General features: G+C 46.1%; 1 protein-coding gene across 1 annotated transcript; it reads left to right on the top strand.

The window, feature by feature from the left end:
• Positions 1-1482: 1482 nt before the first annotated feature.
• On the top strand, positions 1483-25843 carry BTC (betacellulin; the record flags this gene model as incomplete). The annotated part of the gene is made up of 4 exons (XM_054991631.1): positions 1483-1604; positions 11473-11619; positions 13041-13148; positions 25724-25843. Coding segments are annotated over 3 exons (375 nt in total), but the record flags the coding sequence as incomplete, so codon positions are not given.
• Positions 25844-25948: the final 105 nt, after the last annotated feature.

Here is a 25948-nt window from a genome sequence, read left to right as displayed (position 1 = left end):
TTCCTCAGTGTCTCTGTGACTGGTTTAAGTTGAAGTCTTTTCCAGAGAGTGAAATCAACAGGGATGTCGTGACGCCTTGGATTTCATTGTCCTACAGTGGGGAAAGATCCAGAGGAGTTAGCCGTGTTAGTCGGTGGTAGCACAGTCAAAAAGAGTCCAGTAGCACCTTTAAGACTAACCAATTTTATTGCAGCACAAGCTTTCGAGAATCAAGTTCTCTTCGTCAGATGCCTGATACAAACTGACACTGCCCGACAAAGGCCTGGTCCGGGGAGACCCTTCACTAACGAGGCGCCCCTTCACCCGGCTGGGCGTTTGCACAGGCCCGGAGGCGGTGGGCGTGGCTGGGCTTGGGGCGCCGGGTCTTCTCAGGGGGCCCCTTGAAAACGTCAGTCCTCGCGCGGCGGCCGCTCTGGCTGCGCTTGGACCTGCTCACAACGGAGCTTTCCGTCATTCCGGAGCCCCTGCATCTGGCGCTGAAGCCTCCAGGCGAACTCCGCGGCTGCCTCGGCACTCGCAGCGGCTGCTTTCGTTGGCTTCGAGCTCTACCCGTTGGTCGCTCCTGATGTTTCCAGCCGAGCCGCTGAGCAGGGCCGGGGCTGCCGTGGCAGCAGGGCGAGTCTCCCCAAGCAGCCGCCCGGCGCTCGCCCCCTTCCCGCCTCCCCGCCGGCCGCTTTCCTCCGGGCAGGGGCCAGAAGTCCTTTCCGGGGGGGGGGGCGCATCTCGGTCGGCCCATTTGCACCGCCTCTAAGGAGGCGAGAGGGGCGCCGCCCGGACGCCGGCAGGGAGGCGCAGGGCGCGTAACCCTCCCGCTCCGCGCGCCGAGACGCCGCCTCTCCTAGCGCGCTAAACTCCGCCCCGTCCCCAGCGCCCCCGCCTCCAGGAGCGGCTCTCCCGGCAGCCGGCCCAGGCCTTCGGCCCAACAGGGAGGCTTCCCCGCCCGGGCTGAAGGAAGCGCCAGGCGGCGGCGGCGGAGCCCCCCTGGCCGTGCGCTCGGCCGGCCGGGCAGGAGGGCTGCGCTGGAGAGGCAGGCCGGGTGGCCGGCGGGAGGGCGGGCGGAGAGTCCCGCTGCCCCCGGCGCTCCTCCCGACGCCTCTCCCGGCGGCCCGGAGCGGAGGCAGCGGGCGCGGCGGACCTCCCTCCCTCCGTCCCTGGGCGGCCGCCAGGGCTGCGGCGGGCCGGTCTCGCTCGCTTAGCGGCCGCTCCGCTTTCTCCCAGCGCAGCCCAGCAGCCCAACGGCGTTTCACGACACGCGTCACAGCGTGCACACGCGCCAGTCTGCACAGCTGCAGAACCGGCAGGCCTCCGACGCGGAGCCCCGACTTGGCGCGCGCCTGCCCCGCGCGGAAGGGCTGCTGCTTCGGCCGGCGGCAACCGGAGGGAGGGAGGGCGGGCGGGCGGGCGGGCAGCCAGGGGTCGCGGGGCTTCCTCGGGCCCTCCCTCGCCTACGCCAGGCGGCAGGGCAGGGAGGAGCAGGGCCGGCCTCGCCTCGCCTCGCCTCTCCCAGGCCGCCGGGGGAGCCGCCAGCTGGCCCGGGGCGGATGGGATGGCGGGCGCGGGCGGCGCTGCTCGGCGGCCCCCGGCGGGGCTCCTCCTGCGGGCTGGTGAGGCTGAGGGCGCCCCCAGGGCAGGGCAGGGCAGGGCGGCGGCCCGAGGGGGCGCGGAAAGCCGGGGCGGGTCGTCGGGAAGGGCCGGGGCCGGGGCCAGTTCTGCAAACTGGGCGGAGTTTGTTCCCCTTGTGGCACGCAGCTTAGGTTTGTAACCGTATCCCTGTCATAAGTCCCCGGAGCAGAAGCGGCCTGAAGACCTTTTCCCGGGTTCACCGCGCGCGCCGTCCTGATGAGCCGGGGGCGGGGGGGAGGGGGCGCCGCGGGAGGCGCGGAGACCCCCCCCCGCGGCCCCCCTGTCTCTGCCTCGGGCGAGAACCGAAGGGAGCTGAGCCCTCTTCGCCAGTATCTTCACATAGGGACAAAGTCAGCCTTCGGAAACTGGCCTTTTGCCTCATTTTAAACGATAATCTACCCCCCCCCCCCCCCGAAACCGCTAACCTCAAGCCTGTTTCTATGAGTAGAACTGGCTTCTGAAGTTGTTGACGGTTAAGTTTCATTTTGATCTCCCTGGATGTCCGAAAAGGAAAGACTTGCAGAAGTGAAGCAGGTTTCTTTGCTCGTTCAGATTTTGCATTTAAAAAAAAGGGGGGGGGGAATATTTCCAGAATTGGTATGGAAGAATCTGAAGTTGGCGAGATCTGAGAACCATCCATGTCTTATACTATATAGGATCATGTCAGGCCATAGATTGATTTACATAATTTTACAAATGGATATTATGTGTATGGTTATTGGTCACATCTGCGGTTGCTTCAAGGGGGCTGTGTAAAGATGCTGTTGGGAGGGCAGAGGCGGCGGCGGCTGAAGACTCCGTTGCCCTTCATTGCTTCAGCCCCGAAATCTCCGCTTTGATCATACTGCTCCCTTGTGTTAAATTGAGCCAGTTTGCCAGGTTTTCGTTTCCCATGTTATATGTGTACATCGTTGAAACAACAGGATACGTTTATACATTTATAGAAACTGAATGTAGACGTAATACGTGTTCACGATTACCTCTAAAGCCAAATAGTGAGAAAAGACTATATGCTTTATCTATTAATGAATTGGCAAGATGAAGTTATGTGAAACAGAACATGGAATGCTGTCTGCAATTAATTGGAAGTACAGGAATGGCATTTCTGAACTGCAGGCTGTTGAAGAGTATGAAACAGACCACATTTGAGTAACTGAGCTTAAACATTTTAGAGGTTAAGCTGGTTTTGCCGGTAGGTTGCTTTGAGGAAGCCACGAGGGAGGGAAAACATTCCACGAATTGGCACCGCGCCTTCCACCACTGGAGCATTTTGTGGCCCTGCAAAACTTCCAGATAGTCACTGTACCCCCCCCCCCCTTTTTGAATGCACACCTTAACATGGTGAGGGGGGTTGATTGTGTCAGTGATGCTGAAAGCAACGCTGTCAGTCGTCCGGATTCAGTCAAGAGACTAAACTTCTGGCAGAGTCACTCAAAGTGAAATGGTCAGAGCTGAGACAGCAGACAAAGAGGCACCGAACCCCTTCAGGAATCAATGGTCACCTCGGCAGAAGAGAACTGGATCTTCCAGTGGTGATGGGAGCGGAGGAATCCGTGAAATTTAGCTACTGGGCGGCGGCGGCGGCGGCGGCAGCAGCAGCAGCAGCAGCAGCAGAGGGTGACTCTGGCGGACAATCTTTCACGGATAATGGCAGTGCACCTCAGCTAACCCTGGTTAGCACTGTACAGAAGGTGATGGTAAACCACTTCTGATAATCTCATAGTCAAAAACCCTACGATGAGACAACTCAAAATTTAAAAAGATAACGGTGCTGGAAGAGAGGACCCCCAGCTCAGAAGGCATTCCATTAGCTGTAGGGGAAGACCAGAGGACAAGTCTGAATTATGTTGTTCTTAATGATGGAACTGAATTAGAGCTGAAAGGCTCCAAAGCTGAGCAACGCATAGTAAGAACATGAAATGTGAGAAGTATGAATCAAGGTAAGCGCGATATCATAAAACAAGAAATGGAATGTAATACTGTGTGTGAGCAAACTCAACTGGATTGGATTAGGACATTTTCAGTCAGAAAACTTGAAAGTGTTTTACTCTGAAAACAACAAACTCAAAAGAAATGGTGTTGCTGTTATAGTGAGATGAGATGTAGCACAAGCAACCAGGAGCAATAATGCAAAGTCTGAACAAATAATATCAATCAAACTTCATGGAAAGCCCATCAACATAGCCATCATTAAATTTTATAATGAAGAGGAAGAAATTGAAAGCTTTTATCTGAGTGTCCAGGGAGAAATGGATCATACACCTAAACAAGATGCACAGATAATCATAGGCGACTGGAATGCAAAAGTAGGAGACAAAGCAGAATCAAACATTTGACAGAAAATTTGGACTAGGATTGCAAAATGAAGCAGGAGAGAAACACGTAGAATTTTGTGAAGCCAACCATTTGTTCGTAGCAAACACATGCTTCAGACCTCCAAATAGTATACATGGAGTTGGTGTAGTGTAGTGGTTGGAGTGCTGGACTATAATCCGTGAGACCCAGGTCCAAATCCCCTTTCTGCCCTGGAAGCTTGCTGTGTGACCTTGGACCAGCCTCGTACTCTCAGCCTGATCTACCTCACATGGTTATTGTGAAGATAAAATAGAGGAGAGAACAATTTATGCTGCTCTGAGTCCCCATTAGGGACAAGTGCAGAGTAGAAATGATGTAAATAATAAAAAATCATCACATGGCCAATATAGGAATCAGATTACATAATCAGAAGCAGAAGATAGCGAAGCTCTATCCTTTCAGCTTAATGAGAATTAAGCTGAAAAGATGATGATAAAATAATCTTATTGCCCAAATGTGATATAAATAACATTCCTGAAGATTTTAAAGACCATTTAAAGAACAGATTGGCTCTAAGTTCAATTGAATATGAACCAGAAAAACTGGGCACTAGAAACATCACCAAGGAAGAATGCACAAAAACTATGACTGATGAAACTGTTAAAAATTGCTAAAAACAGTCGAGAAGCGGAAATAAAAGGGGACAGAATTAGGGTCAGAATTCTAAACACAGCTTTTGAGCAACTTGCATGCATGATAACCAGCACAAAGAAATAGTACAACGCAAAAGGAAGAATGAGGTATCTATTACACAAGATAAAGGGAAATTTAAACCTCAGCCGAGGGTGCTGAAAGATAAACATGGAAGAACATTATCCAATCAGGACAAAATAAAGAAAAAAATGGAAATAATACACTGAAGAAGAGATGAAAGGATGATAGATTCCTTAAAAGAAGAATCTTTCGACGACAAACCTGCAATTCTAGAAAGTTACGTGAAAGCTTCGCTCAAAGCAACTGGGAGAAACAGATCACCAGAACTAGATGGGGTGGCAGTAGAGCTATTGCAGGCTACAGCGAGTCCATCAACATTTTAACAAAAATATGCCAACAAATACAGAAATCATAACAGTGGCCCACAGACTGGAAATGCTCAATTCTGAAAAAGGAGCAACTGTTGGACCATCCCATTAATTAATTACAACAAAGACTCTTACCATACATAGAACAGGAAATGGGTTCAGAAAAGGAAGAGGCACTTGGGAGATCCAAACACAAATCTCAGGCTCATTTTACAGTCATTCTTTTAAACAGCCTTTGAAGAAAATGGGGTTAAAAATGGAGGTCTGCATGTTAATACGTTTTAACTGGTAGATCACTCAACCAATACTTTAATTGTAGATTGAAATGTGTTCCTGATTATTTGATGGGGCCAGGGCTGAAGGGCGGAAACCCCGCTGGCTCCCTTCTACACATACTGGGTTTAATTAAGCTGCAACGTAGCGCAGGGGGCTTTTCTTCCCAGCGTGTATCTTAAGGTCATGGCTAGTTTCGTTTTACACTGATTTTTCTCTAGCAATAAGTAAACGAAGCTGAGATTCTGCCACTCACTTCATTGGGAGTATGTACTTTTACAACTGGAATCTTTTACCACGCTGATGGGAGCTGAGGTTGCTAATTTGTTACGTTTGTGATGAGAATGTTCTATATCTTGGAAACCGAAACCAATCAAAATATTTGAAATGGCCCTTCCTGCTAACAGCAGAGCCCCAGTCAGTCAGTCAGTCAGTCAGTCAGTCAGATGTCCCTACTTGGGACATCCGCCTTGTAGTGAAATTCCCTTATTCGTTTCATTTCTTTTTAAGTTAAAACATTTCGGGTTTAGGCTTTTGAGACTTTTTTTTCCATTTAGGAGTTTGGGGCTGGTCGCACTGTCTGTTCTGGCCAGATAAGAGGCCTTGAGCATCAGGGGCAAACCCGAAACAGCTCTCAGGGACAAAGCTTCACAGAGGCTGGTACCTGCCCCCTGGCCCGTTAGCACGTGGCCTTATGGGGGTGCGGTGATGAGTTCTTTTCTCCCCTTACCTGTGAGGACAGGCTACGGGCCGAGCCTGTCCCCGGAGGATTGGCTAAGAGTTTAGGCTGGCTGCAGGCAGTGGGTCTTGAAAAAAGTATTGTTCCTTCAGGGAGATCAGGAGGGGCGGGGCGGGGCGGGGGGGGGAGAAAAGGGGACCCGTTTCTGCTTTTGTTCCTGTACCTGAATGTTACGCAACTGGTGGATTCCTATGCTAGCAATCCGTGTGCTTTTGTCTTTGGGACCTCTGGACTTAAGAGCTAAAGCCCCCTGTTGGACTCTGAAACTTGCTGAAGGTAACAGCTGGAACAAGTTCAGGAAGTTCTAATGAATACAGCCTAACTTAACTAGTCTGTTGTTGTTTTGTGCTTCTCCACATACTTCTATGATTATTTTGTCTGCTTTTGCGGTTTTCTTTAATACATTCCTTTTCTTAATTTGGTGTGGTATTACTGAGAGTTGAGGCTTCAATCCAAATCCAGTTCTTTGGCCATTTTGCCACATGCTACCCTGGTTCTGGACTCCACCTGCCAAGTGCCTACCTCGTAGGGCTGATTTCCTGTTTACAACCTGGTAGGGCTGGGAACTTGCCTCTCGGTGCCACAGCTGAAGGTTTAGTTAAGAGGGGCTGGTGGCAGCTTTCTGCCCTGGCAAGAGGCTTCACTTGCCAGTCCTTTTGGACATCAGCAGGTGACCCACAGCCCCCTGGGGACCCAGGCAGGCTTGCCAAAAACCGCTATGCTCCTGATTCAGAGCTCATTACCTGTTGTTTTAATGGACACCTGTTAAGTGTCCATGTTCACAAAAACTCTTTTGAATGGATTTGTTCTGGCCAAAAGCAAGAGGCTGATGTATTCCCAGCTTCTTGTGTGCAAGTAGACATTATTTCTTTATTTAGGCATATTTATTTCCAACTTTTCTTTCCAATGGAGACACAAAATCATCATGGCGTTGCAACTGGGAACTGCTGCTCTCTTTGCTCCCTATTCCATATCAGCAACTATAATTGTATAGAGGTTTGCAAATGACATTCATTTGCATTAATTCATTTTTATTTTCCATTGGTGTCAATGGGAAACATCTCTCTGGCTGCAACATCTTTATTTTTCATGCAGCTAGGATGACGTGATGTGACATCCGCCCCATGGGTCAGTAATGACTCTGTGCTTGCACAGGGGACTGCCATTACCGTTAGGATGACGTACTCAGGGGCTGTACGCCTTGGGTTCTTTTTTCCTAAATTTCAGGCTGAGGAGAAAGGCAACTTAAATCAAAATACATTCTCAAAATAACCTGTCCTTGTTTCATAGATCTTGATCTTTCCTGACGGTATCCTTCCCCCTTTTTGATCGCACACCCCAGAAATAAAATTCTGCTTGGATAACTGGTTGCTTTCTCAAGAATTCCCTTGGAAGTAAAGATGCCTTATTACTTTCCATGGAAAATGGATCAGTAGCTGCTAAAACTTCCATTAAAAAAGATTTGCAATCTTTTAAAACTCCTAGGAAACTGGGACTTCCTCACTTATCTCTCTATTGTAGAATCTCTTGGGTGAGTAATACCATCTCTGGTAATTCTATCCACACTGAATGGAAACCAAGGCAGGTAAACCGGGAATCATAGAATCATGGGGCTGGAAGGGTGAAATGTGTTCACCAATGGAAACAAAAACAAATAGATGAGTTTTGGAATTAACGCTTACCCCTAGAGTTCTTTATGGACCAGATATCAGCGCTTGGAGGTGGCAGGTGGAATATCAGTCTTACTGGTCTCAATGGCCACTGCCTGCCTCTGCTACTCAAACATGCTTCAGGGGCAGATCACAACGTGGTATTGCTGAACTTGAGTCCATTTGCATGTTCAGAACAATTGCGCCTCGAGGCTGAACAGAGTCATGGGATTCTTGCCCACTATGGATGCCAACTTCTGCTCTGATCAAGCCACGCTGTATCTTTCCATCCTGATTCTCTTCTTTGCTCAATCCCTCCCACCTCCTGACTAGGATATAAAGACTCAAGGATCTCCACTTCTCCTTGCATCTGAAGAAGGGAGTTTGGAGTCTCAAAAGCTTACACCCTGAAAATCATCTTGGTCTCCAAGGTGCCGCTGGACTCAAATCCTGCTGCCTGCTACTGGGATATTATCTCTAGGGAGAAATCACTGCTAGTTTCTCTGGCTTTTTCATTTGCAGTTAGGACATTTTTTTTAAAAGCTAGACTTAATGATAAGTTGCCATGTTGGCAATTTTACAGTGTTTCCATGTATGATGGAAGAATATCATATCTGGACCCTCGTTCTTAGAAGTGTGAGCCTCTGAATGGTGGGCCTTGTGGACACGGTAAAACTCGTTTAGATTTGTGAATTGGAATTCTATTTTGCTATTCATAAATATTTTCCAGCCCTAATGTTTTCTCTTTGGGCCAAATAACATTTTAATGTTATTTTACTCTCACTTATTTCACTTTTGAATGCCTTCCATATTTTTCCTTGGCATTTTTAGCATCATCTTAATTTTAGTCCCTGCACCGTTGTACCTATTGACTGAAAGTGACTTCTCAAGCTGTGGCAGGGTCGTTCTCCACGTCTTGCATTCCATTTTGTATTTGTAAATAAGTACACATACAAGCAGCCAATCAAAGGACATGACATTGTGATGCAGAACGTACACAGAGCACCACACATTTGCCTAGGCAGTACAAGGCCAATCCTACAACTGCTACAATACGCAAAAAGCAATGCATGAATACGCCAGTGCAAACCATTCCTGATCTGAACAATTTACCAAGCCACGGAGGCAGAAAATGGGCCCAGAAACAGAAATAAGACAGGCCACCGAGTGGAGATAACCCTTCTGTTAGTCGTTAATAGAACTTCTCCGACTTCTGATGGTGACTTGGGTCAGCCGAGGAGGCAATTTTACTGGATTCCCCCTTCTCTCAATGGCATCTGGTATTCCTTGCATTTCCTTCCCAGGCTTTCCAGACCTTTATAGAGGATTTTTGGTACAATCCACTGACTGCTTGAGGAAGGGGAAGGTGGAAGGAAGACCTTTTCTACTCGCTCCAACCTCTTGGGCTAATTTTAGTTAACTCCCATGTTGGGTGTGCGCTCTGAGTTCTGGGATTTGTTAATGATAGGGCTCTTTATTTAAAGTAACACGCTATTTGGTAGAGCAGTTAGATACAACAATATTCTTATAAGAAATGTTCTGTTACAGAATTTGGATTATGTATACACTCACCAGGCGGCTCAAAGCAGCAGACGTACATAGGGTTGCAACTCTGGGTTGGGAAATTCATGGAGATTTGAGGGTGGAGCCTGGGGAGGGCAGAATTTGGGAAGGGATCTCAGTGGCGTGTAATGGTTGGCAGAGTTGCCTAGTATGCAGAGGATAACACCTCCACCACCAACAGTATGCTTATTTTCTGCCCGTCTAGACAAATTAGTGCCCCAGCCAGCACGGGGAACATAGACTGTTACTATTATGCCCACAATCCAACTGGGGAGCTGGGGCTGAGAGGAGTGGTTCACCCGAGGCCACCTGCTGACCTCGTGCCAGTTGTGAGAGTCGAACCAGCAGAGTGCTGATTCACAGCCCGGCCACTTAACCACTATGCTTCGGCAGCTCAGAGAACTGTGCGTGAGCCTGCATGGTGGAGTGCATGCACGAAGAGAAACAAACTTAGATTTGAAGCCTTGGTTAAGCTTTAGAGAAGAAATCTGAGTCCATTTATTGTGGGGGTTTCATACAGGATAGGGAATGGAAGAAATAGGTATCTTTCTAGCTATCTAGTCTAAGATGCCAGTGGATAGCAGGTTGGCACATCCTACACCCATGGTGTCAAGATAAAGAAGGGAGGAAGTAGTGGTGCAAGAAGGAAGAAATCTCTTGAAAATGCAACCTGCACATCAAAGGATAGCATCAGGACAAGAGAGAGCACAGATGGACAGACCCCAGAACTTTCTAGCTCTCTTAACTCTTTAATTGTCCCTCTCTGAAACTTGAGAGACAGAGTAACGGTCCTCTTCATCTTACAGCCACGCCAAAGTGTCCATCCTCCAAAATAGCAATTTTCTCCAGGAGAACTGAACTGTCTTGAGATCAGTTGATATTTCGGGAGACCTCCAGGCCCCGCTTGAGGGATAGCAACCGTAAACAGACAAGAAATCCTGCCATCAAAAAGTAGTTTTTAAGAAACACAACAAACTCTTTAAAAAACACACCTTGGTTGTATTTAGGTCACCTGATAGCACACAGCCACCTTTGGGGAAGAGGGTAACGTTTTTTCCCTGTGTTTTATTTCTAGATGGTCTTGCCCTGCTAAGGGAGGAGGAGCATTTTGCCACGTGTCCTGAGGAGTACAAGCACTACTGTGTGAAGGGCCGATGTCGTTACGTGGCTGCCCAGCAAACAGCTGCCTGCGTGTCTGTGGAAGTTCCAAAGTGCAAAGTGGGGAGGGGGAGGGAGCTGTCATCAGGGCCGGTGCCAGAGTTTCTGGCGCCTGAGGCCGGGGGCAGCTTCAGAGCTGTTGTCGCCCCCACAAAGCGCGCACGCACCCAGACTGCATGGTGATGTCACTACGTGTGACATCACACAGCATGCTGCTGTGAGCCGGCCCCATTGGCATGGCAGGCAGCTGGGATGGCGCGTGGGTGGCCTCCCAGCCCTCCTCCTCAGTGGCCCCGTGTCGCCCCGGCCACCTGCTGCACCTGGCCCACAGCTGTATACATGCAGCGGCGGCAGCAGCACGGAGCAACTGAGCGGAAGGGCTGGGAGGCTGCAGCAGCTGCGGGCCAGGCGTGGCAGGCAGCCAGGGAGGCACGCGGGTGGCTTCCCAGCCCTCTTGTTCAGCCACCAGCACTGCCGCCGCCAGCTCCGCAGCGCGCGCCCCTGCCCCCCAGCACCCCCTCTGGCGCCTCAGCCCTCAAGGTGGCTGCTGGACCCACCTCCATGGACTCGCCGGCCCTGGCTGTCATTGACCAGGGCTCAGTTCTTGCAGGACAGACTTGCCTGGCTGGTGGCATATTTGCTAATGGAGTCTGCTCTTCCTTGAACACTGGAATGAACTACAGTTGAACTACAGTTGAATGAACTACAGTTGGTTCCAGAGTGTCAAATGTTTAAAATCCTACCTTTTATTAAAGATAGACATATCATTGACCCAGCTGAGTCATAACCCTTCTCTGAAACCTTGATTAATGTGAGTTGCACAGTGTTTGTTTATTAAAACAAGGATTTGAACCTGAGTGTCTCGGATCCCAACCTGATTCTCTAACCATGATGTCGCACTGGTTGTCCCCGCTGGCCGTGACGGGGAAGGCCCTGCTTCTAGTTGCTCATGTATCGTACTTCAGAAGGCAGGGATACATGGAGGGGGGGGCTCTGAAGCTGATCTTTACTGATGGGCAGGCTTATAAATAATCATACTGGAAAATTTGTCCCCAGTGCACTGTTAACTTCTGCTGTCCTCCTTTTGCAGCTGTGAGAGAGGTTTTACTGGTGCAAGATGTGAGAGATTGGATCTCTTTTATCTGAGAGGAGATCAAGACCAAATCGTGGTCATTTCTTTGATAGCGGTGTTGGTGATGCTGATCGCCCTGGTCACGTGCCTGTGCGTTTGCACTCGGTAAGTATGCCTGTGAGAAAGCACAGACAGGTCACAGAGGCCTTTCTGGCCCCTGAATGATTGGGAAGTTTATTGGGATGCTGCTCCTAGTGCTCCAAATGTTACTTCGCATCTTTTTTTAAAATTGGAGAAGTTGCTTATGACTGTCAGGTCTTGCCAGGTAAATCCCCAAGCACTTCACTGCATCACTCAGGTGTATGAGTTGAAGTTACTTTATTGAAGAGAAATACCAGTATCAAGATGGTCAGACAGGAACATTTGCTGAAGTGACTCAAGGTAGCAAAGCAAGGTTAATCATAGGACAAAGTCCACGCCCCCAGCGGGAAAGTCCGTTAGGATTTCGGAGTGCTGAGCTAGGGGAGAGGGGAGGAGGGAAAGGATGAGCTCTACTCAGTGTCTTAGGAGGTTGGTGCAGTCTCTGCAGGAACTTCAAGGCCACGTTCTCAAGCCTGTCAGGAAATGGTAACCAAAACACCTGCAAGATAAGCAGCTAGCCACCAGTCAGCAAAACAGGTTCCCTCTGCATGTTCTCAGAGGTACACTACACACTGCATCAAGAAATCCATAACACACGACAGATATGCTGGAGGCGTATCTGACAACGACTGTTGATCAGTTTTCTGTGCCTGATTTCTAGAACCAGGATCCACCTTTATCCCAATCAGAAACATGGAACACACTTGTAATCATTTGCATTTGTATATTTTTACCTTTAATACTAGTCTAGAATATTCTATTGAGATTTGTCCTTGCTCCATTCCTTCTTCTCCTGCTTTCTCTCTGTCTGCCTTTCTCCCTTCTGTTTAAAATATTTACAGCCCACTTCTCTCCCAGCATCAAAGTGGGACCCAAGTCAGGTAGCAACTGAAATTAAAAACAATAATTTTCAACAGAACAATAAAATGAAACAATAAACCCACCCCAAAGCCCACCCAACCATCTTGTGAGTGCATATTTTACTGTGCTCTTGATGCCTTGCAATGCATCACTTATACTGGAATTGTTGTTTTGTACGAAACACAGAATGTACAATAGATTGGAAATAAACACACCGTCATAAAGTTAAATCACAAATAAAACTGCAAGATTAGTTTTCTGGATCTAATTTGAGCTACATGAAGATTTGTCATTTCTTTGTTGGTGCTTCAATGCTGTGCCAGATTTGAGCTTCAGGGCTTATTCAGTTCACACACACACACACACACACACAAAGCCCACTATGTATTGTTATCCATTTTGGTTGAAGATAATGGGGGCCTTCTTACCAGTGATGCACCTGAAAATATTCTTCTGCATTACTAAAAATTTATTGCTTCAGAGGGTATTATACAGGTTGACGAAATGGTTGTGTTGTGTTATATTGACTGTGTGTGTTAAATGTGCTCTTAATTATAGACTAATTTTGCCACTTGCTTTTCAAGTTACTGTCAGAAGAAATACCTGCAGAAGAAAGAGAAAGAAATGAGGACATTTGATAAGGGACTACCTGTTAAAACTGAGGATGTTTTGGAGACAGCCATTGCGTAAAGGTAAGGTGCCTCAAGAGCTAGAAGTAAAATTGCAGGACCCCTGTTCTGTTCTGTCTCTTTCTCAATCCGGCCAGTCTATTTTTACCATATGTCCCAGGTAGGAGTCGAAATCCGTTTTGCAGGGCGACCTGAAGTGTGAGTGAGTGACAGGCTCAGTTATCAAAGTACATGCCGGATGACACTTGTGGGGAGATACCCACTGAGGACTGGTGCTCCTTTAGGGTGGAGCTTTTGTCCAAGCAGCGAAGACTTTGAGACTGTGCCAGGAAGTGCCCTGGATCCAAAAGCGGCCATGAGCCGTTGTGTCTCTTGAATGCGCTCACCTTCCAAGATGTGTGGGAAGCATCCGTGGGAAATTTCAAAATGAGTTTCATACGGCATGGGGGTCCGTTACTTCAAGAGAAAAGTGAAAACAACACGGGACCACTGCAAACTCTTTCACTGAGTTTAACTAGTTCTTTGGAGCCCTGCCAAATCACCACGCCTCTTGTTACTAAAATGGTAACTCTGCTGCTAGAATTCCAGTCCAGCCTTCCTGTCACATGTTTATACTGACCTTCCTCCACAGAGTTCAAGGTGACACACAGGTTCTGCTTCCTCATTTCATCCTTCCAGTAGCTCTGCGAGGTTAGGTTAGGGCAGGCTGAAAGAGTGACAAGATTACCCAGTGAGAAAGAAACATAGAGGTGGAAGGGATCCAAGGGTCATCTAGTCCAACCTGTTGTACAATGCAGGAAATTCGCAGCTATCTCCCTCCCTCACCTCCCCCCGTGACCCCTGTTCTGTGCCTAGAGGAAGGCAAAAAACCTCCCTGGACAATCTGACCCCAAAGTGGTGGTTGGCATTATTACCTCTGGGCATATAAGAAGGAGCCACGAGAGCCAAGCACCGGCTCATCCCTTCATGCACTCCTTCTCTTGATCTGTGTACATTCATATTAAGTCAGAGAATCATCATAGCTGTCAGGTGACCATCTAGCCTCTTCTTAAATACCTCCAGGATATTAGCAGAGTAGCAAATAACACAGCAATAGTTGCACAGTACTGATTAAAAGAGTTTATTTAGGAACTACATATCTGATAGTAAAGAGGAGAGATGGAGAAAGATGCTGTCTGTCTAACTACATCTTAGAGAACCTGTGTGCTGAGAGGAGAGAGAAAAAGCAGGATATTGCCCTGTTTAGCCCAACAGGAGACAAGACAAGGAAATGACCCTTGACAGAGAAGAGAGGGGCTGCCCTCACATTCCTGTCTAACTGATCCTTGCTGCCCCCTGTATGGAAGGGCCTCCTTCCTTCTTGTACACCAGACATTGCTATTTCCTTTTTTTTTTTTTTTGAAAAATTTTTATTGGGTTAGAATCCATTATTTCCACATTTACATTCAATTTTCCCCAATTTTTTCATCTCTAACCCCCTCCCTTCCCCCCCTTTTTGTTGACTTCCAACAGCTTTCCAACCCTTTGTCCCCTTTCCCTTACTTTTATTAGCTTCCTCTATCTAAAACAAATATATATTCTCCATTATTCTAAGCAGTACATCCTTAACTATTTTTAACATTATATGCCCAAACTGTAAGCCTTTGTTTCCATCTTAGATAAACAATTTATCCCAATTTTTCAATTTCAGGTATTTCTATATATCATAAACCATATAGATCATACATTCGTTTATATCAAACAATTTGACTTATTCTCTATATATATTACTCATTCTATCTTTTTATAATAGTTCTATATATCTCTCCTCACGTAGTCAATCAATTTGACCCATCTATATCTTCAGACATTCAGTTTGGTACAAAACTTGTCAGAAAAAAAAAGAAAATATTGTTAGTTAATCGCTCCTTATATTTAGTCCTTATAATTAATTATTTTCTCTATGTTCTGTTTGTTAACCTATATATATCTATATATATGTCAATCTATTAATCTGACTGCTTATTAATTCACATTTATCTCTTCTCCCCCCGGTAAAGTCTCCCCCCTCTACTTCAATACTTCAGTAGTTCTCAAACTGCCACAGTTTTCCTCCCACCTCCCATTTCTTCTCCAGGTATTGTTTCAGCTTCTCCCAGTCTGTGTTGAACTGCCCTGAGTCCAGATCTCTCAATTTTCTTGTCATCTTGTCCATTTCAGCCATATACAGCAATTTGTAAGTCCAATCTTCAATAGTTGGCACTTCTTGTACTTTCCATTTTTGCGCATACAAAAGTCTAGCTGCTGCTGTCATATAAAATATCAACGTCCTGTGTTGGGCTGGAATTCCCTCCATTCCCAAGTTCAGTAGCAGGAGTTCTGGGTTCTTATTAATTTGAAATTGTAAAATTTCACTCATTTCTCTTATTATTTCCCCCCAGTACTGCCTGGCTACCTCACACGACCACCACATATGATAGAGGGAGCCCTCATGCTTCTTACATTTCCAGCATTTATTAGAAGTATTCGAATTCCCTAGCGCAATCTTCTTTGGTGTCATGTACCAACGATAGATCATTTTATAAATGTTCTCTTTGTTATTAATACATGTCGTTGTCTTCATTGTAGTTTTCCACAAGTATTCCCATGCCTCCATTGTTATTTCTTTATTAAAGTTTATAGCCCATTTCACCATTTGTGTTTTAACTATCTCATCCTCGGTATACCACTTCAACAGTACTTGGTATACCTTGGATATTCTTTTCTTATCTTCTTTAAGAAGGGTCTGCTCTAGTTCCGAATTCTCTATTCGTATACCTCCCTTTACAGAGTCCGAATTATATAAGTCTCTGATCTGTCTATACTGGAACCAATCGTAGTTAGGTGATAGTTCCTCTTGTGTCTTTATTCTAAGTTTGGATGCTTCAGTTTTAGTTATTTCTTTATACGTTAAACATTGTTGTTCATTATCAACAGCTCTCGGGTCTATCACCTCATATGGAACCACCCACAAAGGGGTTCCTTCTTGTAGATAAATTCTGTACTTCTTCCAGATTATGTATAGACTTCTCCGAACAAAGTGATGCAGGAACATCGAGTTGACCTTTACTTTGTCATGCCATAAATATGCGTGCCATCCAAATATTTTTTTATATCCCTCTAGGGCTAATAGTTTCTTGTTCTTTAATGTCATCCATTCTTTCAACCAAACTAGGCAGATTGCATCATGATAAAGTCTCAGATTGGGCAGTTGCATTCCGCCTCTTTCCTTTGCATCTTGTAAAACTTTCACTTTCACTCGAGGCTTCTTGCCTGCCCAAACAAAATCTGATATTTTCCTCTGCCATTTTTCAAATTGTTTGGAGTCTCTGATGATTGGTATTGTCTGTAGCAAAAACATTACTCTTGGTAACACATTCATCTTAACTGCTGCAATCCTGCCCAACCATGACAAATTCAATCTATTCCATTTAATCAAGTCTCTCTCTATCTGAGTCCATAGTTTTTCATAATTGTTTTTGAATAGATCTATGTTCTTTGGAGTTAATTCGACTCCCAAATATTTCACTTTACTTGTTACTTCACAATCCGTTGTTTCCATTAACAATTGTTGTTTCTGCTTAGTCATATTTTTGCATAATATCTTTGACTTCTTTTTGTTAATGAAGAAACCTGCCAAGTCTCCAAACTCCTTGATCTTATCTATCACTCTTGGCATGTTCTCCAATGGGTCCTCTACAATTAACATTATGTCATCCGCAAATGCTCTGACCTTGTATGAATAGTCCTTTATTTTTATTCCACGAATTTCATCATCTTGACGTATTTGTATCATCAGAATCTCCAATACTAAAATGAACAACAATGGAGATAACGGGCAACCTTGTCTTGTTCCTTTACTTATCGTCAATTTCTTGGTCAATTCATCATTCACCACAATTGCTGCAGTCTGGTCTCTATAAATTTCCTTAATTGCTCTGATGAATCTTTCTCCCAATTGTAGCTTTTCCATAGTGGCAAACATAAAGTCCCAGTTTAAATTGTCAAACGCTTTTTCAGCGTCAACAAAGAAGAAACCAACCTCTTTGTCACAACGCTTGTCATAATATTCAATAGCATTGATCACTGTCCTTAAGTTGTCTCTTATTTGTCTGTCTGGCAAAAAGCCTGCTTGTTCCTCCTCTATGACTTCCGAGAACCACCCCTTCAATCTCTCCGCCAATATCTTCGCAAAAATTTTGTAGTCATTGTTGAGTAGCGATATAGGTCTATAATTTTTCACATTAGTCAGGTCTTGGCCCTCTTTTGGGATCAATGATATATTCGCCTCACTCCAAGTTTCTGGAATCCTTTGATCCCTTAAAACCCCATTCATCACCTCTTTTAGGAATGGTGCCAGTTCATTAGCCATTGTCTTATAGAATTTAGCCGTAAGTCCATCTGGCCCTGGCGCCTTTCCTAGATTTGCAGATTGTATTGCCTTACTTATTTCCTCGTCAGTTACTTCACTATTCAACTTATTTCTCCAAGCTTCCGAGATTTCTGGAAGTTTGGTTTTCTCCAAATATGACGCTATTGATTCTTTGTTTACTTCTTTTTTACTATACAGCTTAGCGTAAAATTTATAAAAGGCTCTACTAATGGTAGCCTGCTCCAAATACGTTTTGTTATCTTCGCAAATTTTATTTATTATCTTCTTTTCCCTTTTCTTCTTCAATTGCCATGCCAGGTACTTCCCAGGTTTATTAGCACCCTCAAACGCTTTTTGATTCAGTCTTTTGAGATTCCACTCCAATTCTTTATTGCTCATTGCTGTTAGCTGTTCTTGAAGTATTTTAATTTCCTGGTATACCTTCTTTTTCCCTGGTCTCTTTTTTAGCTGTATTTCTTTGGCTTTTATTTTCTCCTCAATCTCTTGTCTTTTCTCCTCTTTCTTCTTTCTTGCTCTACCATTTAAGTCCATTAGTATGCCCCTTACAACCGCCTTGTAAGCATCCCAAACTTTATTGGTTGGTACTTCTTTATTCACGTTGTATTGTATAAAAAACTTTGTCTCTCTTCTCAGTATTTCCATATTCTCTCTTTCCTGTAACAAGTCCTCATTTATTCTCCATGCTTTCCTTTTTCTCTTTTTTCCAAATTTCCACATAATTGGGTTGTGATCTGAGCCTACCATAGGCATTATTTCTACCTCCTTAGTCCATAATGCTAAGTCTTTTGAGGCCCAGATCATATCAATTCTTGATAATGTAGAATGCCTTGCAGAATAAAAGGTAAACTGTCTGCTTTTAGGATATTCTCTCCTCCATACATCTTCAAGAGTCTCTTGTTGAATCAACTCAAAAAAAAGCTTTGGTAATAGTCCTCTTTTCTTTTGTGCCGTTGTAGTCTTTTTGTCTAGTTCCAAGTCTGTCACTCCATTGAAGTCTCCAGCAAGAATTATCTGGTCGTATGCAAGATCGTCTAAATGCTTCCTTAAATCCTCAAAGAAGCTTTCTTTTGCACCGTTAGGTGCATAAAGTCCGACTACCAACACTCTCTTTAAATTCCAAATACATTCCACTGCTACAAATCTAGCTTCCACATCTCTCATAACAAATTTTGGCTGTAGCTCCTCTTTTATGTACAACACCACTCCTCTTTTTTTCTTGTTGGAGGCCGCTACATATTCTTTGCCCAATTTTCCAGATTTTAAATATTTTACATCCTGCTTTCTGATATGGGTCTCTTGCAAACAAACAATGTCACATTTTTGTTTTAGTAGCCAGTGAAAAGTATTTTTCCTCTTATTCGGTGAGTTTAGTCCATTTACATTCCAAGATAATACTTTACATTCCATACTCATGATCTTGTTGGTAAGTCTTTTTCATTGTCCTTAATAAATCGCTCCATCTCTCGCTCAGATCTGATGCGTTTTTTGGCCCCTCCAAACTCAAAGGACACTCCTTCCGGTAACTCCCATCTGTACCTGATTTTCATGTCCTTCAAAATCTGAATTAGCACTTTATATTTTTTCCGGTCCAGTAACACTGATCTGGGCAGTTCCTTCATTATAATAATCGTCTTGCCATCAATCTCCAATGGATCTTGAAACTGTTTTGTCACAATCCTCTCTTTCATATTTCGTGTTGTAAACTGCACAATCACGTCTCTTGGTAGTTTCCTCTGGGTTGCTATTCTCGAATTCACACGGTATGCCACATCTAGGATAGCCACAACTTCCTCCTCCTCCTTCCCCAGGTACTCAGCCAACACCTCAGTCATCTGTTCTTGCGCTGACTTTCCTTCCACTTCTGGCAAGCCACGAAAACGTAGCTGCTTCTCCATATGTTTAATTTCTGCAACTGACATTCTCCCCTTCACCAATCTCATCTCTGTTTGTTGCGTGTCTGCTAAATTCTCCATCGCGTCTTCTACTGTTTTAACTCTCTGCTGCGTTCCTTGTAATTCATTTCGTATTGTTTCCATACCTTTTTTCACTTCTGACAGCTCCGATTTTACTGTCTGTGTAACCTCTTTAACCTCTTTTATCAGCTCCAATTTCGTGTCCTTAAGTTCTTTAATCATATCTAAAAGTTTTTTGTCCAGGTTTTTATCCAGGTTTTCTATTGCCGATTGCCACTCTTTTTTTGACATCGTGGGGCTTGCTTTAGCTCGCTCCCACGAATCCGCTCTCTTCCTTAACTCCGTGGCGTAAAATTTAACGTTTTTCTATTTTAAATGTCCCGGTCTTCTTATAGAAATTAAGTTTTAAAGAGTCCAAAATGTCGGGCGTCTTTTCTCTATGGTTTCTCTATGATTTTGTAATCCAAGATGGCCTACTTCCTCTTCCGCTGAAGCCGCGACCCTTCCCCTTTCAAAAATGGCGATTCCCTACTTCCTGCCCTCCAGCAAGGGCCGCTTCTCTCCAGCCACTCTATTGTTATTACGCATTTCCTGTCTCCCGTCTTCCCACAGCAGATCTCGCGATGGTGTCTTTTTCTCACAGCTCCAAAGCCACAGGTATTCAAAACAATAGTCCCATTTCTTTAATAACTTCTTTAAACTTAGTCTCTTTTTAAATTCGATTCCTGCCGAGTCTTCCCCTCCTTTTCACTAGTCTGTTGCAGTTTAAAAATCTACTTTTTTTCCTCTCTGTTTTTATCAATCTGTCCCGTCTCAGAAGATAATGATCTTTACCTTCTCTTCACTTTTCTCGGGTTGTAATCGCTGTTTCGATTTTAAGTTCTCCTCTCAGCTTCTTCCCCCAATCGATGCTTGGGTATGTAGGTCTTATGCCAGCCGAATTGGCCCCAAAACTGCCGCAGAGATTATAGCCGACCCGTCGCAAGGTGGGACCTCAAGGATCGGGGGGAGACTCGTTGTGTAAAGCCCCCCCTCGTCCGAGATCTAGCTCACCCTAGGGTCTTGAGCGTTCTTTGCCTGCTCCCCGCCTGAGAGCAGTCGGCCGCGGGCTATTTTCACCCCGCCGGCCGGTTAAAACGGCAGTCCGGTCAGCTTCGCAAGTGGAGCTGCGTTAGACCTCCATGGATCCCAAACAGGAAGTCAGACATTGCTATTTCCAACACAGGGAAAGAGTCCACTGCCTCTTGAGGAAGCCTGTTCCACTGAGGAACCGCTCTAACTATCAAGAAGTTCTTCCTAATGTTTTAACAACAAAAACAATTGATTTATATACTGCCCTTCAGGATAACTTAATGCCACACTCAGAGTGGTTTACAAAGTGTGTTATTATTATCCTCATCACCCTTTGAGGTGGATGGGGCTGAGGGAGCTCTGAAAGAGCTGTGACTGACCCAAGATCACCCGGCTGGCTTCAAACAGAGGAGTGGGAAGTCAAACCTAGTTCTCCAGATTAGAGTCCTGCCGCTCTTAACCACTACACCAAACTGACTATAAGTCATCAAGAACATTATCCCATAACTAAAGATGAATATGCAAAGCAGCTAGTTAAACCTAAAGATTATTTTGATGTATTGCTCACTATCTAGAACAAAGCAACAAACTAAGTTACTTACCTAATTGTTATAATAACACAACTGACATTGATGTATAAGAAGATATGAATGAATGCTGAATAACGTTTACTTCTTACTGTTTTGTTACTGTTGTACTCAAAAAACTAAATAAATCTTTTTTTAAAAAAGAAGAAGAACATTTATCCCAGGGCTTTTTTTCTGGGGAAAGAGATGAGGGAACTCTCACCCAGGGCAATTCTTGGGAGGAGGTGGTGCGGCTTTCAATACACGTGCGTGCACACAGCACGCTCAGTCTCCTGGGACTGCGCAATAACGTCTCTTCTGGGAAGTGACATCATCTCGCAGACCGTGGCTGCCTAGGGAGTGCTTCTGTGCTCCATGGGGGGGGCTGTTTTGGCCCGGATAAGGCTAAATTTGGCCCAGATTGGGCCTTAATTGGCCTGGAACCGGCTGCTCTGCCACAGGGGAACACTCTCCTACCCAGCAGTGGCGAGATCCAGGCCGTTTTGGGGCAGAATGGGCCCAGAACAGTCCGGATCAGCCTGGAAAAGGCTGCTGCTGCACGGGAGAGCACTCCCCCCACCTGGCAGCAGCCCAAACCTGGCCGTTTTGGGCCCGATCAGGGCCATTTTGGGCCCAAATGGGCCCGTAATGGCTCGGATTGTCCTGGAACAGGCTGCTGCCACATGGGAGACCACTACCTCGTCCAGCAACAGGGTTGGGCCTGAGTCGGCCTGGAATGGGGTGCAGCCAGGCAGGGGAACCCTCCCCTGCCCATCAGCACCCCAATCCTAGGCTGTTTCGGCTATGATCCAGGCCCTTTTGGGCCCGAAACGGCCGAAACGGCCATTTAGGGCCCAATCCTGGACATTTGGGGCCCAAATTGAGCCAAAATGGGCCCGATCCTAGATGTTTAGGACTCAATCCTGACCATTTGGGGCCTGAATTGGGCCCAAAATGGCCAAAAGGGGCCAAAAGGGCCAGGATCTGGCTGCTGCCAGGCAGGGGAGTGTTTCCTCGCCTGGCGGAGGCCCGATCCTGGCCATTTCAGGCCTGATCCTGGCCCTTTTGTGCCTGAAATAGGGCCAAAATTGCCTAAATGGGCCTGAGACGGCTCGGATCAGGGCTGAAACTGCCAGGATTGGGGGAACCCACCTGGCAGCGGCCCGTTCCAGGCTGATGTGGGTCCTTAGGGCCCAAACGGTCCCGAAACGACCATGATTAGGCCCGAGTTGGCCTGGAATGGGCTGCAGCCAGGAGGGGGAACCCTCCCCTGCCCATCAGCACCCCGATCCTAGGCTCTTTTGGCCATGATCCAGGGCCTTTTGGGCCCAAAATGGCCAAAACGGCCCTGAAATGGCCCAGATTGGGCCCAAGTTGGCCTGGAATGGGATGTTGCTGGGTGAGGGAACTCTTCTCTGCCTGGCAGTGGCCTGATCCTGGCTTTTTTGTCCCCGATCCTGGCTGTTTCAGGTCCTAAATGGGCCCCAAATGGCCAAAACAGCCTGAAATGGCCTGGGTTGGGCCCGAGTCGGCCTGGAATGGGCCTCTGGAACTCTCCCCCATCCAGCAGCAGCTGGATCCAGGCCCAAACGGGCCCAAAATGGCCAAAATAGGCCATTTAAAAATTTCTAGGTGACACTAGTCATGTGGGTATTTTAAAGAGGTGCCAGAACGCCGTTCTGGGGTATTCCGGCTCAAAAAAAGCCCTGTCCCTGATAATGCCATAACACACTTGATACCAAGCTTTATCACTTCATCATAACTACTTCAAATTTAGCAATAGCCCCGGGTGCTTGCCTTGCACCACAATAGTGCAAAAATTTTCAAGGCTAAAATAGCTTCCTCAGCTCCTATCCAATAATACTGTGCTTTTAACTGAGATTTATCAATATTTTCATTATCTGGAGCAAGCTGACAAGAGACTCCACCAGGACTTCAACAAGTTTCGCCCCACTCTCAACCTGAGCATGGACCAGTCCGCACAACAGGGCAACTTCTGGACATTGATGAACAACTACATGATTAACATCTCCTCATAGTGAAAACACACTGACTGATACATATATCTACATTCTTATATCTACATTCTCCCACCACCCACCCTGAGCACACCACTACAGCCAAGCGCTATGTTACAATCACATTTCCTCCAGTTCATTGGACAAGGACTCTCTACTGAAGGCTTCACGGCAGGCGTTCTTGGGATCACAGCACTCATCCAGAATCAGGGCAATAAAGACAATTGGTATCTAGACATAACCCTCTACAAAACAGGCCTAAAAGAGATAACAATAGAAAAACATTGGTTGTCACTTGCAGCTTACAGCATTACCAGTGAATTACAGGCCATCATGTACAACAGTCCTTCCCTCTTTGGGAGGACTTTGGTTGGCCAGGCTTCCTTTGTTTACAGACCACCCTGAACCCGAAACAGCTTACCAACAAAATTGCATGGAGACTCAAAACTAAGAACCAAACCCTGCCACAAACATAGACAGTATCAGTCTTATCCGACAATACTATTATGGGGCTTGTGTTGGAAGAGGAGGATCCAGCGCTGTCTCTCTCCTCAGGTTTCAGAGGGGGACAAACCAAAGAGTTAGAAAGATAGAGAGGTCAGGGCACGCTGTTTTCTGTTTACTATAGTTTACTGCTCTGACTGTCCTTTAATATGCAGATTGCTATTCTCAGGATTTCCTCCTGACTTCCTCCCTCTCACTCCTCCTCTTCCTGGCTTTGTTCCAGGCAACACCTCTCTCCGTCTCGGCAGCGTGGATGCAGGTCTTGTCCTGCTATCCATGTCCATCCATTGACTAGACAGGTAGTTAGGATCTATCTCTCCTCCTTTCCTATCCGATTATGGAGTTTCTGCAATAAAGAACTCTTATTTCTTTCTAAATATAAACCAAGTGTATGCTTTTGTTATTTTCACTCCTGCACACACACACCAGCCAGCAAAATGAGCTCACAACCACCTACAACTACGCTTCCTAGGCCACACGATAGATTCTGCTAACAGCCCAAACATGGAATCCTTTAATTAGGTTTCTGGGGCCTACGTAACGATTTATTTAGCACTCAATAACATCAGCTATTTTAAAAATTACTGGTCTGGGAAATAAGGGTGCATTTTTAAATTGCTTGGAAGGAATTCATTTATTTATTAGCAAATGAGGGGGGGGGCAAGACTATCATGAGCTCATCCTCCAATGTGATATAAGCCATCGTGTCAACGGTGCCCCTCTGCTCTCTGCATAGGACAAACGAGCCCTATACAAAAGAATAAATGGATACAGACCCGATTCAGACACCAGAGGGATTTATTTCAGTCTACTGGGAAGTTCTCTCTCTGACCTGGAATCAGAATTCTTCAACAAAAGAACATCAAAGGACATGAAATGACTGAATTAGGATTTAGAATTTTTAATCTCTCAATATTTGTGACTATTTAACAAAACCTAGGCCATGCCACTTGTTACAGGAGTTGAGTAGCTTATCCTAACTAGTGAATGGTCTTTGTATTTTTTTCTGGTTGTTTTTGAGTTTTACGAAATGCAAAACTCATGCTGTACTTGTATTTTATGCCCCCCCCCCGCCGGTTGTGGTTTTTCTTCAGGGCTTCTACTTAAAATGATCCACTCAGAGCATCTCTGATCCCCAAACACTTACCCTGGAGTAAATGCTGCAGGGCTGGAAACCGCCCAGTGGATCCTGGAGCTTGCCTGGAGTGACAACGGATTGACAGTTCCGCTGCTTTGGGGGGTGGGCTCTGTGGCGTTGTCCCCTGCTGTGGTCTCTCCCATCCCTAAACTCGCCCTCCCCATGCTCCACCCCCAAGTTTCCAGGCATCGTCCCAACCCGGATTTGGCAACCTACCGTTGCTAGTTTTTAAAGTGCCACTTGGTTTTCTGCCACAAACTAGCATGACTCCTCTCTCTCCCCAGAATTATCACTCAACAGGAGAGATCGAACAGCTATGATCAATATCTGAGAAAAAACAGAGAGCTGTGTTGGGGAAAAAAATCCCTGTATCTTTTATTCCCAAAGTATTTAGAGAGCAGCCTTTTTCCAAGGGATGCAGCCTCCTTGCTGTGTGGAAGGACATTTTAGCTGCTCCAGCAAAGACATTCTTTGAAAGGAAGTCTTCGGGACAGTCAGGGCTTTTTTTCAGTGGGAACGCGGTGGAATGGAGTTCCGGAACCTCTTGAAAACGGTCACATGGCTGGTGGCCCCGCCCCCTGATCTCCAGACAGAGGGGAGTTGAGATTGCCCTCAGTGCCGCTGAGCGGCGCGGAGGGCAATCTCGACTCCCCTCTGCCTGGGGATCAGGGGGCAGGGCCACCAGCCATGTGACCGTTTTCTCCGAGGGCAACCCACAGAGTTCCACCACACTTTTCCCAGAAAAAAAGCCCTGGGGACATTAAATTGGTAATGGAAATGAGCAGTTCAACTGTAACGTTTGTTTTCTTACAAGAGAGTAGATGTTCAAGTGTGTTGAATGAAGGATGTTGCCGTGTTTGTGCAGCGCTTCATGCTACCTCTGAGCTGCCAGGAAATCCCCGGCTTGTGAGGGACAGGCCACTGGCGTAATTGTCTGTGAACGTGGCGGGAGGAGTCAAGCCGTCGGCTCCTGCAACGGCTCTTAGCAACTGGCTCTTGGCTTTTTCTTCCACGCAGGTTGAAAGAGGAACGGCCATCGCTAGCAAAATGGTTTTGTGGAGGAGGCCCTCGCTCTGGAGGCAGTTTCTCCCCCTTTTCTCCAGTATCTGTTTCTCCACTTCTCCACCAATAAAAGATGCTGGCTGACTGTTCCTTTGTGACACTGACTGCTGTGGTTGGCTTCGTGTTTCCTCAGTGGGTGCTAATTTTTTGCTTACGCTCTTACGTATTAATTAAAAGATC

This window comes from Eublepharis macularius, chromosome 11, assembly GCF_028583425.1.
Source record: "Eublepharis macularius isolate TG4126 chromosome 11, MPM_Emac_v1.0, whole genome shotgun sequence".
Classification (NCBI taxonomy): Eukaryota; Metazoa; Chordata; class Lepidosauria; order Squamata; family Eublepharidae; genus Eublepharis; species Eublepharis macularius.
Note: the sequence above shows the minus strand (reverse complement) of the source record. Positions and strands in the feature narration are given on the sequence as shown.